This window comes from Ovis canadensis, chromosome 2 (assembly GCF_042477335.2).
Source record: "Ovis canadensis isolate MfBH-ARS-UI-01 breed Bighorn chromosome 2, ARS-UI_OviCan_v2, whole genome shotgun sequence".
Classification (NCBI taxonomy): Eukaryota; Metazoa; Chordata; class Mammalia; order Artiodactyla; family Bovidae; genus Ovis; species Ovis canadensis.
Window position 1 is genome coordinate 28,088,885 of NC_091246.1, and position 16,825 is coordinate 28,105,709.

General features: G+C 50.6%; 1 protein-coding gene across 4 annotated transcripts in view; it reads right to left on the minus strand.

Moving 5' to 3' along the window:
* Positions 1-16,825, minus strand: part of PHF2 (PHD finger protein 2) — a 98,015-nt gene that overhangs the window by 34,762 nt on the left and 46,428 nt on the right. For all 4 annotated transcript variants that reach the window (XM_069575622.1, XM_069575620.1, XM_069575621.1 and 1 more), the window contains one exon: positions 2,914-2,999. Coding sequence is in view for 2 of the 4 variants with exons in the window: in XM_069575620.1 (XP_069431721.1) it covers positions 2,914-2,999 (86 nt within the window). In the remaining 2 variants the exon portion in view is untranslated. The remainder of the gene's footprint in view (positions 1-2,913; positions 3,000-16,825) is intronic.

Consider the following 16,825-nt stretch of genomic DNA (forward strand, 5'->3'; position numbering starts at 1 on the left):
GAACCCCTCTGCAGCCCTGACTGGTGGGTTCCTTCCCTCCCCAGGGTCTAAGACCCTCCTGAGCTCTGAAGCTGAGCCTTCCCTGCCTATGGGTGGCCCAAGACACCCTCTGACAAGGTACCCAGGGGACAGCTGGAAGCTGGTGGAGACTCAGCAAACCCCCCTGGGTTACAGGGCCAATAGGTATCCCTAAGACATTTGGTAACACAGCCCAGCCCACCCTCCTAAGCGTGGCTTGCCCCATCCCAAGGTGTGACAGCGATGCTTGCCTCAGGTAGAAGCAAAGTAAGAAATTAGTAAGTAACCTCTTAAAAATTTCCTTAAATTCTAAAGGAAATCAATCCTGAATATTCATTGGAAGGACTGATGCTGAAGCCAAAGCTTCAGTACTTTGGCTACCTGATGAAAGTGCCAACTCACTAGAAAAGAGCCTGATGCTGGGAAAGATTGAAGGCAAGAAAACAGGACAACAGACGATGGATGGTTGGATGGCATCACCGACTCGATAGACATGAGTTTGAGCAAGCTCCAGGAGACAGTGAAGGACAGGGAAACCTGGCGTGCTGCAGTCTATGGGATCGCAAAGAGTTGGACTCCAATGAGCGACTGAACAACAACAAAACCTCTTAAACAGTCATGGAGCCAACAAGAGGAAACACTAGGATTCAAAATCACTTTAAGAGCCATGTCACCTGCCTCCCATGAGCCTTCATGGGAGCCTGTGGGCCTGAGAGTCACAAACCAAAATCAGTCCAAGGGACAGATGGCAACAGCATGGAGAGGGAACCCTGTGGCCTCGTAAAGACAAGGCAAAGCACAAGGGATGAGGCCTCAGGTCCAACTTGCTCTGGGAGCCCTGCCTCCATCCATTCCTCGTGCTCCATGCCCCGACTCCATCTTGTCCTGGCCCTCTCCCTGCTGTCCTCAGCTCACTGTGCCCACCACAAACTGCACCCAGGCCAGGACAGGGAAAGGAGGCAGGCGTGTGGGCTTGGGTGGTTCCCAGGGGGCACAGAGTCATCGAGGGGCCTTCCTGCAGAAGATGCGACTGGAGTTCATGCAGCAAAAACCAACCAGTGTGTCACAGACAGGCTCTGGTTGGGGCACACGCATGTAAAATGAAGGGTGATAGGCAATGTAGGCATGCCCACTGGCGGGAGCTGCTAGAATCTGTGCTTTCATCCCTGATGGACACACAGCCCATCAGGGGAGTCTGAGTCACAGAATTTATAAGGCACATATGCATGCACATGTGCATGCACACACACAATGCACACATGCACACACACACTCAGGGAGGGGTTGTCAGGTCCCCCCAGGCTGGAGTCCCACACTGCTGATCTAGAACAGTGCTATAGAGGCATCCTGGCCCCCCACCCTCCCTGATCACACCCCAGGGTAGTGCCTATCCTGGCACTCAGGTCTGTATGGGTGGTGTCTCCCAGCTCTAGCCCTTATCGGCCTCCCATCCCACTCGCGGGGCCACGAGGTGCAGACCTGGGTGCGCACCCTGTTCATCTACCCGAGCCTCCAAGGCTTCCTGGAAGCTCATGAGGTATTAGAAGTGTAGACTAAGCCATGGGGCCACAGGCATCCTCCTGTGTCTGCTGTGGAGCCATTACCAGGAAGATCAGGTAATTTAGGGCAGACATATGGTGAGCAACAGTGCTGCCAACTTCTAGGGTTGTGAGGGTAAGTTAGGAGTTTGAGAACCTTCACGCCTGGGAAGTTCAGCGGCCACCAGGCCTTCTTGTCTTCTTCTCATGCATTTACCACATGCCCACAATGTGCTGGAAAGTAGGGCACAAAAGCCAAAATGAATACAGCTCCTACAGTCACTCAGTGATGACGGAGCACAGGCTAGGCAAAAAGAGAGGCCCAAGAAAGGTCGAGGTGAGGCAAGACCACTCTTCACCCAGCTTCCCAAGGGGCTAGGTTGGGCTCCCTTGGCTGGCCTCAACCTACAGAATAGGACCACTGAGGGTGGGGGGTAGGCTCCCTCCACACCTCTATGCCCACTGGATCCACTGGGTTACCCCACCAGGGCTACAGGGCTCCAGCCCCGGCAGATCATGGTTCTTCTCCCATGTGGACCTGGCCTTACTTGCCTCCCAGCCTTGATGTGGGGCCCTTTAGAGCCACCCTGGATGAGCCCATGCCTTGGAGAGCACCCCCTGGGCCGCCCCACACCCCCAAAGGGCCACATGGAAGGGGAGAGTGATAAACTCCTTATGGTGCACAGATAGTAGTGTGAGAATAGGAATTCTTTTGAATTTTCAAAAATATAAAGTTCCTTGGCCATACACTTCAATTTAAAAAAAGAAAAAAACTATCAGTTGTCCTCTCTGTACTCTTACTTGTTAATAATGTAGAACTGACAAGAAATAAAATGCTTTTCATTGCTGAAAAAAAGATAGAGAAAGGGGATCACCTGAGATTCCAAGCAAGGAGTGCTAGAGATGGGAAGGAGAACAGGTCCCCAATAATGCACATTCCTAAACTGCTACATAGATAAGAAGTGGCCAGCTGGGCAGAGCTGGGCAGAGTTGTGATGGATGGCCCCTTGGACATCTCCCAGTCTATGTCCCCATCTCACGTTGCCTGGTCACTGGGAATGCTAGAGTTTGCAACCCCTGTCCTGGCCTTTGGAGGCTGGTGGGCTCTCTGCAAAGGTCATGAGGGGCCCTAGCTGCATCTGCAGGCAGGAGATGATCAGGAGGAGCCATAGCCAGCCCACTAAGGCTATGAGGGGCAATAAATGAGACAGCCTAGGCACCAGAGGTCCCTGGCTGTAACCACACAGGGCAGTTGACTCCAGAAAGGTAGGGTCCAGTTGGGGTTGGGATCAAGGTCAAGCAGAGACCTCACCCCCATAGTCAGATCCAAGGGGCAGCAGCATGGTGCTATACTTACAGGTGGACTTCCCGTGGGTTTTCTCACAGTTTGGGCAGTGGTATATGTCAATGTCTGGGGCCTCCTCCTCTTCTACTCCAACACAGCTGAAATGGAGGAGAAACAGATTATCACCAGCAGTCAGCAACTCCTTAAGTGCTTCCCCTGCAAAGCTCGGCAACACATCAGGAGAAAGGGAAGGTGGTATGAGGGCAGTTGGGGCAGAGTATGCGTGGCGACAGTAACTCACAGGGATGGGATGAGGGGCTCAAAATGGAGAGGGAGGGCCAAGGAAGGCCTCACCATGTATGACTAGGAGAGGCAGAGGGGACTGTCCAGACTTTAGGCTTGCCTCCAAGAGAGCCATCACCACCTGTCACCACAGAGTCCAGAGAGGCTGAGGCAGGAGGCGGGAGGTGGGGTGTCTCAGAGCCCAGGCATTCCCATCATTTCATCGTAGACAGGCTGCAGCCATGGGCAGGGCCCCTCTGGACACCATGAAGAGGATTGCTGTAAGTCACCTTCCCCAGGGAGCTGTACCATGGTACTAGGACAACTAGATATCAGAAGGGCAAAACTGAATTACCTCACACCACACACAAAATTAACTGAAAATGGATTCAGTTCAGCCCAGTTCAGTCGCTCAGTCGTGTCCGACTCTTTGCGACCCCATGAATGGCAGCACACCAGGCCTCCCTGTCCATCACCATCTCCCGGAGTTCACTCAAACTCACGTTCATTGACTCGGTGATGCCATCCAGCCATCTCATCCTCTGTCTTCCCCTTCTCCTCCTGCCCCCAATCACTCCCAGCATCAGAGTCTTTTCCAATGAGTCAACTCTTGGCATGAAGTGGCCAAAGTACTGGAGTTTACAATCTAAATATGAGAGCTAAAACTATAACACTCTTAGAAGAAAACACAGGGGTGAATCTTCATGACCTTGGATTTGGGCATGGATAGGACGAGCCTGGTAGGCTGCAGTCCATGGGATAGTGAAGAGTTGGACACAACTGAGTGACTTCACTTTCACTTTTCACTTTCACGCATTGGAGAAGAAAATGGCAGCCCACTCCAGTGTTCTTGCCTGGAGAATCCCAGGGATGGGGAAGCCTGTTGGGCTGCTGTCTATGGGGTCACACAGAGTCAGACACGACTGAAGCGACTTAGCAGCAGCAGCAGCAGCAGTAGGACATCAAAAGTACAAACAACAATGAGAAGGAAATGGCAGTCCACTCCAGGATTCTCACCTGGGAAATCTCATGGACAGAGAAACCTGGCAGGCTATGTCCATGGGGTCGCAAAAGAATCGGATATGACTTAGTGACTAAAGAAGACCATGCTAAAAATATTTTCAAGAGTAAAAGATATTTTCTTACCTCCTCTGTTGCTTTAAAAATAGCATTAAAAAAAGGTAAAATTAATATGCCCAAACATTGTGAATAAAAGACAAAGTAACTAAAAGTTAAAAAAAAAGAAGTACAAGCAACAAAAGGAAAAAGAGATAAATTGGACATCATTAAAATTTAGAACTTTTCTGCATTAAAGGACATCAAGAAAGTGAAAAGGCTTTTCACTGTACAGAATGGGAGAAAATATCTGAAATCATAATCCTAATAAGGGTCTATCACTGAAATGAATAAAGAACTTCACAACTCAACAACAAAAAAGACAAATCAATTTTAAAATGGTCAAAGGTCCCAAATAGAAATTTCTCCAAAGAAATACAAATGGCCAACAAGCTCATGAAGACATGCTCTACATCGTTAGTCATCTGGATGCCACTGAAATGCAAATCAAAACCATGAGATACAACTGCACATTCACTAGGATGGCTATAGTTGAAAAAAAGAAAATGGGAAAAGAGCCAGGACTGGTGAGGATGCAAAGAAATTAGAACACTCTCATATCACAGGGCTTTCCTAGTGGCTCAGATAGTAAAGAAACTGCCTGCAATGCAGGAGACCTGGGTTCAATCTCTGGGTCGGGAAGATCTCCTGGAGAAGGAAACAGCAACCCACTCTAGTATTCTTGCCTGGAGAAGTCCATGGACAGAAGAGAATGGCAGGCTACAGTCCACGGGGTCACAAAGAGTCAGACACAACTGAGTGACTTTTACAATGGTTTACATATCACAGGTAGGAATGTGAAATGGTACAATTTCTATGTAAAAACAGTATGGCAGTTCCTCAAAAAGTTAAACATAAAAGTATCAGATAACCCAGCAATTCCACTCCAAAGTATACACCCAAAAGAACTAAGAACAGTTTCTTAGACAAATCCTTGTACACAAATATTCACAGCAGCGGTAGTCACAATAACCAAAAGATGGACGCAACCCAAATGTCCATTAACTGATGAACGGATAAACAAATTGCAATGCTGCCATACAACGAAGTACTATTCAGCCTTAAAAAGGAAAGAAGGGCTGATACACACTACAACAAAGATGAACCAGAAAAGCACTGAGCTGAGCAAAGGAAGCCAGATACAGAAAGAAACATACTGAGATTCCATTCAGATGACCACACCCAGCATAGATAAACGTAGAAAGACAGAGACCTACTGGTCGCACCACTGCACTTCCAATTGCCAGTTTCCTCCAATGGACTCTGTTACCAGCAGCTCCTCCCAACTCCCCCCTTTTCCTCTATAAAAGGATGTCCTCTCCTTTGTTCCCTGGACTTGCCTGTGCTCACCAGAGACTGCATGTCTCAAACCGTAACTCTTTGTTGTGCCTGAATAAACCCATTTTGCTGGTAAAATAGCTGGCTGTGTTATTAGTTTAGAGGAACAGTGCATACTGCATGTCCACACCGGGCAGTGACTCTAGGCTACTTCTCACTGGCAGCTCCTGGAGCTCACAAATGCTGAGGGTGGCAACCTCCCCTGAAGGGTCTGCCTCTGTCCCAGCAGAGGTCATACATACTCACAGCCCACTGTGAACCCCTGCCTGCCCCGGGACCCAGGGACAAATAAGAAAGGCTGCAATGGTTCTGCTGCAAGGCCTCTGTGTGCCAGCACTGACCCTGCAGGCAGGCAGAAGGTCTCAGGTCAGATGACACAAGGCCCATTCAAGAGGTCAGGAGTAAGGTATACCATTGAAGGCCCAAGGGGCTTCTCCAACATAGGCTCTAAGGGCACAGGGGGGACCACTCCCACCCAAAGGCCTCATAAGAGTTGAGTTTCAAGTCAATCAAAGGCAAGGAAACCAAAGCACCTTAAAATACAAACCCCCCAGTTGGCATTTCTCAGGCCTACTTCCTCGGAATAGCTCCCCCAAACGCCACCTGCTGGTCCCACACATCCCTGAAGCCTCATCATGCTCTGGAAGGCCCACAGCAGGGGCATCTGTGACAGATGGGGAAACTGAGACCCAGAGGTCACAGCCATGTGCACTGTGCATGTGGATACTCCCACCCCACCCCTGGGAGCTCCCTCTTTAGAACACCACCATCTGGGGGGCACAGGTCTCACATGGGCCAGGATGGGTCTGGCTGTTTGCTGTGCTATGCAGGAAAGGCCCCGGGACTGAAAGGGAAAGTGAGAGACAAGGAAGGTGGGCCCCATTCTCCTGGGCACACCTGAGGGCTGCCCCTTACCCAGGAGAGCCACCCAGGGCTTGGGCCTCCCAGTGAGGGGACCCCAGGCAAGCCTGCCCGCTCCTAATGGGAAATACCAGCAGCAACCCCCCTCAGAGTGATGTATCACAGCCCTGTCTGTGTCCATGACCCTAACAAGGCCACCTGGCATGTGGAAATGAAGTCCCCAGATCCAGCCCACTGGCTGTACCGTGTGCAGGGGGGAACCGCTCCAATTCCCTCTTAAGGGTCCAGGGACCCACTGCCCAGTTCAAGATCCTGTGTGCAGAGCACTAGACCACATCTGCTCTGTCAGGGTTGTTTACTGAAAACAGCTCATTTATTTTATTATCTCAACGTTAAGCCTTTCTGAGTGCTCCTAAGAAATTATTTGAGATATTATTAAAAAATCAGAACAACAGAAACAACAGAAGCATTTTTCTCGCCCCAAAGCCAGAAGGAAAGACACTGCTGTTCTGATGGAGACTGTCACCCCAACATGCACCTGGATCAATCACCTAGGTGATCATTTAGTGTGCGTGATCAATGCCATCCATGGTGAGAAGAGAAATGCAGACATATTCACATTAAGTGGCTGCTAGTGTGATGAGTCATTATTTAAAGACAAAAAAGAAGCACACTTTTCACATTAATACATACCAATCCCCTGCCTTGCTGTACTTAAGTACAGTGGGCAAGTATCAATAGTTAAAGAGCATCCAGCATGGACGTTAAGTCACTTCAGTTTTGTCTGACTCTTCGTGACCCTATGGACTGTAGCCTGCCAGGCTCCTCTGTCCATGAAATTCTCCAGGCAAGAATACTGGAGTGGGTTGCCATTTCCTCCTCCAGGGAAGCTTCCCGACCCAAGGATCGAACCTGAACCTCCTGCAGCTCTGAGCACTGCAGGTGGATTCTTTACTGCTGAACCACCAAGAAGCATGTTTGAAGAAAATTCCATGTGCCTGCACATGCATGCCCTCTACAGGAACCCTGTTAAGGGCCACCTGAACCGAAGCAGCCAGACTGTACTGAATTTGGAGGATACTCTCCCCATTGGAGACCCCTGCTGGCTCACAACAAGAGCTGGGCACCCAAGGACTTCTCTGGATGGACACTGGGGGCTCAGCAGGCCCAGCCTGCTAGTCCTCCTGCATCCACGGCAAGGTGCCCAAGGTCCTCACCTGTCCCTGCCCCTTGCAGCAAAGGCTCTCTGCAGACACAGTGAGCCAAAGAGGCAGGTGAGCAGGGTCCTCGCAGCACCCAGCCCCAGACTCAGGGGCTTCTAAGTGGAAGGTGGGTATTGCCCTCCTGGGAAGCAGGCACTGGAGCTTGCCACACACTCCAGGCCCAAGCAAGGGTTCAAAGTTACCTGCAAATGGTCCAAGAGAAAAAGAAGGATGAGGGGCATCAGCTACAAGCTGGGCCCTGGACACGGCCAGGCCCAGCTGCATCTGTGTCCCCAGGATCATCACAACCACTCAAGGCAGTCCCAAGTGCAGCCTGGGAGGGTCAGCCAGGCCTCAGGCGGAGCTGGCCAGGGGAGCACACTGGGGAGAGCATGAGGGTAAGGCAGGGGAGGGGCCAAGAGAGAGAAAAAGTGGAGGCAGGTAGCTCAGGGCAGAAGGGAAAAGACCAGAAGCTGGGAGAGGTGCTGTGGGACCAAGGCAGGGGAACCGTACATAGACCTCAGAGGCTAGATGGGGACAAACGCCATCCAGGATATCCGTTCAAAAACAGAACGACAATTTCAACAGCTCTGACACCTTGGCAGAAAGACACAGGCAGCCAGATAATTGCAGCATTTGTCCTTTTTAATGGAGAAGGCAATGGCACCCCACTCTAGTACTCTTGCCTGGAAAATCCCATGGACGGAGGAGCCTGGTAGGCTGCAGTTCATGGGGTCATGAAGAGTTGGACATGACTGCATGACTTCACTTTCACTTTTCACTTTCATGCACTGGAGAAGGAAAGGGCAACCCACTCCAGTGTTCTTGCCTGGAGAATCCCAGGGATGGCGGAGCCTGGTGGGCTGCCATCTATGAGGTCGCACAGAGTCAGACACGACTCAGGCGACTTAGCAGCAGCAGCAGCAGTCCTTTTAAAATTCTGATGAGAATAGTGGTCCCCTAAGCACCCCACAGGCCATATGCCTTCTTAAAGGACAGGAAGTTGTGAGGGCCAAATCCAGCCTGCCCAGCCCCAGTGCCCAGAGTGGAAAGCTGTGGTCCACCCAGGTGGTGGGCAGCAGGCAAAAGCACAGACTGCCAGAACCACCTAAGACATCAACGTGGACCCTGCTGACCCCAGGTTCCCTACTTTGGAGAGAATCCAGGCCGTCAGCACCCAGGACCCCAGGTCCCTAGGAGAAGGCGGAAATGAATGAGTGATGTTTCTACTGCATTTTCAAGGGCTCATGACCTGGTGAGGCTGGGGACTGGTTTGATCTGAGCTCCCAGGGACCTCAGCATGACAGAAAGTCTACCCCAAACAAATGTTAAGTTCATTTGGTCCCCAGAATTCAGTAAGTAGAAAGACAACAGAATTTTCAAAGACAGAGGTGAGTGGGAGATAAGATACCAAAGATGACCAAGAAAAAGAGAAATGAGGAGTTTGATGCTGCAGATTTCAGACACTTGCAAAGGTGGCAAAATCAGATCAGAAATGCCAAAGTGGCCATCAACCCTCCAGGAAGTCCTGCTTCCAAGAAAGCCTGGGTTCCCTGTTCTTTGTGCAAAATCCAAAACTACCCCTTGGAGATGCTCTGGTTGTGAGACCAAGGGCCAAGGGGGATCAAGAGAGGAACAGCTCTTCTATGGCCATCCCACAGGAAGCCCAGCTCTGCTGGCCAGTAGGATGACTTCCAGTAACATGTTCTAGAATCCTACCCCCAAGCACGCAGGGTATGACCTCGTGGTAATGGCCCTGCCAGAGGAGCTCCCCAGGGCACAGGCTCCTGGCCTGGCCTGGGCACCCCACCACTCTCCTCTGCTCAGTCTTAGAGAATCAAGGTTGGAATTTTCTCATGAATCCAAAATTAGACTGCATTGTGGTTTTTTCCCATTGTGTTGTCAAGGATGTTGATTTACCGTAAATCACAACTTCTGTAACACTGTTTTGATTTTTTTAAGTTAGAGGAGCCTCAAAAAAAGAAGGCGGCCCCTTTTAATTCCAGAGGGAAGGTGGAGCCCCCGCACTGTGAAGCACCAAGGTCAGAGGTGGCACAGCTGATGTGTCAATAATGGTCATGGCACATGGGGCCACTTGGACTCATCCTGCCCATGGAGAAACTAACAAGGGAAGAAGCCTCCCCAGATACAGTCATGTGTGCCCAGGTTTAAAAAAGGTTTCCATCCTTTGGGCCAGTAATTCCACAATCTCAAACCTAGTATAAGGCAGAAAGTAGAAACGCACAGATTGACATGCAAGATGGTCCACCCCGTGATTATTCACAATAGCAAAAAATTAAGAACAGTAAACTTTTCAAGCCAGGAGGTCAGAGATCCAGGTCACGCTATGCTCACACAGCAGGATATCACACAGTCATCAAAACTCAGGTTTTACACATTTTTGAGTTTACGTGTTTACAACGCGCAGACATTAAAACTACAGCCCTGGAACACAGTAACACAAGAGGGCTCCACACTGGTGCCAGGCAGTGGCATGCCTGTTTCCTCTTTACACTTTTCTGTACTTGCCTAAATCACTGAAATGAGTGTGTATTTCTTTTCATAACCAGTAGCAAAAGTCTTGCTTTATTCAGAAGATCAGAACAGTGTCCCTTCCTAGCTCACCTCCTCCACATTTCTCAGGTCCTGGTATCCCGCTGAGAAGGGTTCCTGAACTGTCTACCCTGCCGCAAGGCTAGGACACCCATCTCAGAGCCCCTGGGTTTCCCTTGGGAGCCTGGCGGAGGGACGAGCCCACGCTGCAGATAACAAGGAGAGGCAGGGCGGGTGGATACTGCATGGAAGCCTGTGGGGGCCAGGGAGCCCCAGAAGGCCTGGGGGTGCTCAGCGATTCCCCTCATGATGACTTTATCCTATACCAAGCCCCCCCATCTCAGGGCCATCCCCTTCCTCCTGCATTCTCCCACATTCCTGCCTGCAGTCTCCAGAAGGTGCCCAGAAACGGGTCACTGGCCCATTTCCACATGACAAAGCCATAGGGACCACAACTCAGTTACAAGTCTGCTTCAAGATGGCCACCAGCCACATATCATCAAACTTAAGGTGGTCCTTTAGACCCTAATCATGTGAGCAACCACTCACTGAGTGCCCAGCCACTAGTCCAGGAGCCACACACCCTCCACACGACAGGGGAGAAATCACAGTGGGAGAAGGGACTGGACACCTTCAGAGCCATACAGGGGTTCAAGACAGTGTGTCTGGTGCTCCCAAGATGCTCCCAGGCAGCAGCTGTCCACAGGTTTTGTGGTTTCACCCTAAGACCCTCAGGTATGCTGTGCAAGGGGAAAACTGAGGCCCAGAGAGGCCCACGTTTGCCCGGACCACACAGAAGTGGCGCAAGAGCAGGTGAGGTCAGCCAGGTCTATCTGCACCCCACACCTCATATGCACCTCAGAAGCCCTCACAGCTCCCAGTCAGCCAAGGCCTGTTGTGCAGAAGCGGGTAGCAAACACTCTTTCACAGAAGGAGGTGGGAGCAATAAGGATTTGACCCCTGGTGCAGCTGAGCCCTCAAAGGACAAGTTCATAAAGAGGAACAGGAAAGAGGAAACAACCAGACCTGGCCCAGCTAGAAGAGCCTGCCAGTGGGTTGCCTGGGTGCCTGGGATGACAGAGTGCCAGCCATGGCCTGGGGGGCAGTGGAAGGTGACACTGCACCACAGAGGAGGGTCTCACTCCCAACTCTGGAAGGGAGTCAGCCTGAGGACTCGGTATATCAGAACCCCCAAGGGTCACACATGCAGATGATACCACTCTAATGGCAGAAAGCAAAGAGGAAATAAAGGGCCTCTTGATGAGGGTGAAAGAGGAGAGTGAAAAAGCTAGCTTAAAACTCAGCAATCAAAAAACTAAGATCATGGCATCTGGTCCCATCACTTCATGGCAAATAGAGGGGGAAAAGCAGAAGCAATGACAGACTTATTCCTTCTTGGGCTCCAAAATCACTGTGGATGGTGACTGCAGCCATGAAATTTAAAAAATGCTCACTTGCTCCTTGGAAGGAACGCTCTGACAAACCTAGACAGCATATTGAACAGCAGAACATCACTTTGCTGACAAAGGTCCATAGAGTCAAAGCTATGGTTTTTCCAGTAGTCATGTACGGATGTGAGAGTTGGACCATAAAGAAGGCTGCACACCGAAGAATTGATGCTTTCAAACTGTGGTGCTGGAGAAGACTCTTGAGAGTCCCTTGGACTGCAAGGAGATCCAACCAGTCCATCCTAAAGGAGATCAACCCTGAATATTCATTGGAAGGACTGATGCTGAAGCTCCAATATCTCGGCCACCTGATGTGAAGAGCCGACTCACTGGAAAAGACCCTGACTGGGAAAGATTGAAGGCAGGAGGAGAAGAGGATGGCAGAGGATGAGATGGTTAGACAGTACCACCGATTCAATGGACATGAGCTTGGGCAAACTCCAGGAGATAGTCAGGGACAGGGAGGCCTGGCATGCTGCAGTCCACGGGGGTGCAAAGTGCTGGATATCACTTAGAGACTGAACAACAACAAGGGTCACGCAGACCATGTGGCTTCCATCTGGACCTTGTGGGGACCCAGTTACAGAGCAATGACAGAGCTTTGGTGGGGGCAGGTCTGTCTGCTGAGCCCAGATGTAGACTCGTAGAAGAAACCTAGGCAGGTATTGTCAGAAGCCACTACACTTGGGGGTGGCTATTACATAATCACAGATAACTAAGGCTGTAGCGAGGGACTGAATACTCAGAAGAAATGAAAAGAGGTTCCAGAACGTGAAGGACAATTGTTCTCCTAGCCCCTGCCGGGGAGGCAGGTGAGCTCAGAAAGGATTGTATGTACAATGCCCAGCGCCATACCTGGCATAATGCAAGGGCCTGCAAAAGAGAGTTTACTGCTTGCTGAAGTCAGCACCACCTTCACAGTCATAACCACCATCATCATCACTACAATCATCACCATCATGGTCAATACCATCATCAGTATCAACTCCACCATCACCATCACCATCACGGTCACTACAGTCATCACCAGCATGATCAACACCATCACCACTATCATCACCACCATCACCTTCATCATCACCGTCATCATTTTCTCCTGATGAGCTGACGGATCATGACACAAGCTCTCCCTTCTGTCAGCAAGTGGCTGAGAAAGAGCAAAAACTCCAGCGCAAAACAAAGAATCTGCATGGAAAGAATGTCAACATCTACTCCTATTCCCAGATGTCATGTCCACTCCTCCAGGACTCAGAGGTGAATGGACTCCAGCCCAGCCCTCCCTGTCTCCAAGGAGAGAATAAGGGGCCAGTGGCCTCTGCTCAGCTGAGACCCATCCCGTCATGCTCACAGCTTTTCCTTCCTGGCTGTAATGTCTTTGTTAGTGCTTTTCCACACTTCCTCAAGCAGGATGGGGCACCCAGGGGAATATAAGCTTCCAAGGGGATGAAAGATATGGGGGAATGGAAGCCATGGGGGACAACGCCATGGGGCGGGGGAATAGAAGCCATAGGCAGACATGCTGGACAGGAGTCTCCCTCATTCTCCAAGCCAACCCGAGAGCACCACCCACAGCAATCTGGAGGAAGCACCACTGTAGGGGAAGAAACTCCTCTCTCCCATTCAAAGGTTTAAACAAGGTGGGTCGTGACCTTATAAACTGATGTCACTCACTCTAACAGGTGGAGGCACAGGTCAAGGTCCTCCATGCTCACATACCTCTTCTGCCAGCCACCATGAGGCAAGTGACTCATGCCCCTAGTCTCCTTCATCCAGTATAGGCGCAAAGGCAGTGCGAGGGGCAGTGAGAGGATTCACAGGACAGAGAGGAGCGGGGTCGGAGGAGCAAGCACAAGGGCCTGGGAAGGGTCCCAAGTGAGGCAGGTGCAGCCTTGGGGAGTCTACATACAGGTGCCACTCTGGGACGGACAGGACCCTCCCCGATGAAGGTGAGAGACAGGCAGAGGCATACAGGCGACAGTGTGCTGTCCACGCCATGCCACCATCACCTGGGAGGGCTCTCCCAACCCGCTTCCCATTTGGAAATTTTAAACCCTACAGAAAAATTGCAATGGATACCTGTGTTCCTTCACTCAGGTTCTCCAATGGTTAACAATTCCCCTCATTTGCTTTATATCTATGTAGTTTCTTTTTTTTTTTCTCTGAAACATTTGAAAATCTGTTACAGACGTGAGGACTAGCCCCCTAATTCATCACCCTGCAGTCTCCTAAGAACTGAGCTGTCTCCACCATAACCACAACATCAAAGTTAACACCATAAGACATATCCTAAAGCACGTGTCTACATATCCATATTTTCCCAGTTGTCTCAACAACATTCCTCACAGCTGTTTGTATTTGACCCCAGATCACACATGGCACCAGCTGCCCAGCCTCTGGCTCCTGAAATGGGGGCGTTGCTGTGTGTGCTTAGGTGCTCAGTTGTGTCCGACTTTGTGACCCCATGGACTGTAGCCTGTTAGGCTCCTCTCTGTCCATGGGGATTCTCCAGGCAGGAATACTATAGTGGGTTGCCATGCCCCCTTCCAGGGGATCTTTCCAAGCCAGGGATCAAACCCAGGTCTCCCGCATTGCAGGTGGATTCTGGATAACCAGCTGAGTTACTAGAGAAGCCCTAAATGGGGGTAGGGGTGCTATTTTTCTTTGGTGCTGTTGCCTTTTGCAGGCTCCAGGCCAGTGGTCTCCTATGTACACTGCGTTCTGGACTGCCTGGTGTTTCTGCACGACCACACCTGAGCTGCATTTCTGACACAAGTGCCCCATGGGGAGTGCTGGCATAGATCACAGGCTTGAGTCAAGCTGTGCCCCCATGGGTCAAGCTGTGCCCCCATGGACACGCAGACTGGAGTCTCTTGGGTGAGACAGGCCTACTACCTGGTCAAAAAGAAGGGACTCTGTGGGATGGGGTGGAGGGGGGGTCACTCTGTTGCCCCCGCAATGTCTGACCTACAGCCTCAGTGTCCAGGGCTGACCCAGTTATTGCCCTGGGTTTTCCACTTAACAATATGTCCTGGCAAATATATTGTCTTGGCAATATGTCTAGACAACTTTTGGGAAGGCTTTGATGATCTGGACCCCAAGCCCCACCTAACTTACTGGATCAGGCCCATTTCTAAAGACAAGCTGGGGCCTAGGAGCTGCGAGAGCAGGGCCTATTTTAGGAAGCCAGGTGGGGCCAAGCCTATGCTCTTTTCAGCTCTCACCTGGGGTTTCTGTGAGCCATGGGGGCTATAACTTCCTTCACTGGGGCTATAACCTCTTGCAGAAAAGCAGGCCACATGCACAGCATGAGTCCCAGGCTCGCTCCTGGTCAGCATCCTTGGCCCTCAGCCATGGTCTCTGCCCAGGTGCCAGCTTTACCTAGGAATTCACTGCTCAACCTCATTTCTTGACTATATTTGCTAAAGGAAAACCCCTAGAGCAACTGACTGGAGGAAACCACAGATGGAGCAGACCCCCTCCACGTGAGACATAAGTCACTTATCCTCCATGAACCCTGTTACTCAGCACTAAGCAAACTGCTTTGCCCAGCGCATCTCCAAAGTCCCAACAGCGCTAAAATTCCACAACCTAGAAACTTACAGGCAGCCCCGTCCCAGAGGAAGCAGGGAAGTCCTTGACTTCCAGTCAGCCCAGAGACTCCAGTACAGAACAGCACTGAGCAGATACCCCTCAACCCTGAGCAAACAAGAACAGGAGGGGACCAGAGGGAGGTCACACTTAAGGTCCCATGATGCTCATGCAGAGTTAGCTAAAACAATCCTCCTAAGGGCTGCCTTCTTAAAATCTTACCCCTAAAGCACATAAAAGTACAAAACCACATCTGCAGGTTTTGCATAGGTAAGTATTTGTTGGAGAGAAGCAGGACACAGAGGCTCCTGACACTAATTAATTAACCAAGGCCACAGCAGGGCTGGGTCATGGGCCCCGAGGGAAACCTGGCCCTTTCCACACCCCACAGAGATGCAGCTGAGGGGAACACCTCCCCACGGCCCTGAACGGGTGCCCTGCTTCTGGCCTCAGGGACACAAAAATCCAAATAACTCCCAACAATGAACAGCAGCACCAGGAGTAAAAAATAACAAGTACCCAAATCAATGGCAGCTTTCCACGGAGTGCTATGTGCCTCAGGGAGACCTCAGTTAGGTCTGGACCACATGTCAAGAATGGTGGAAACAGTAGGAAGACTTTTTGCAGGGAAAAAAAAAAAAAAAACAGTGAAACTGCCTGACCAGTGACTCAAATCATGGCTTTAAGTAAACAACTGACAGAAAAGGACAAAGTGGTTTCTCAACGTATGGAAAGGAATGCAACAGCACTTGTAGTAAGACATGCAAACTAAAACCGCAAGGCTTCCCACCTATTAGCTGGCACAGCCCTAAGGCGCTGGACAGCACTTGGTGTGGTGACACTGCAGGCAGACAAGCATTCTATGTCTCCCCGAAAACACACACTGGCAAAGCCTCTAGGTGGGAGCTGCTGATACTGAGAACGTGTGCATCCTGTCTGCAACCCTCTTCCAAGAATGCACACGTACACTAGCGAAGGTGTGCACAGGGCACTGACTGCAGCAGCAGCCAGGTCCCCATCCAGGGGAGACTTAGGCAAATGTCTGGAGCGCCAAGAAATACAAACTCGACACTTGCTAGCTGAGCAATCTCCAGGATATACTGTGCAGCAAAGAGCACAAGTTTCAGGAGGGGGCAGGGCACACAATCATTTTGGAGGGCACTGAAGGAAATTAAAAGACGTTCACTCCTTGGAAGGAAAGTTATGACCAACCTGGACAGCATATTAAAAAGCAGAGACATTACTTTGCCAACAAAGGTCCGTCTAGCCAAGGCTATGGTTTTTCCAATAGTCACATATGGATGTGAGAGTTGGACTATAAAGAAAGCTGAGCACAGAGGAATTGATGCTTTTGAACTGTAGTGTTGGAGAAGACTCTTGAGAGTCCCCTGGACTGCAAGGAGATCCAACCAGTCCATCCTAAAGGAGATCAGTCCTGGGTGTTTATTGGAAGGACTGATGTTGAAGCTCAAACTCTAGTACTTTGTCCACCTGATGCGAAGAACTGACTCATTTGAAAAGACCCTGATGCTGGGAAAGATTGAGGGCAGGAGGAGAAGGGGAGGACAGAGGATGAGATGGCTGGATGGCACCACC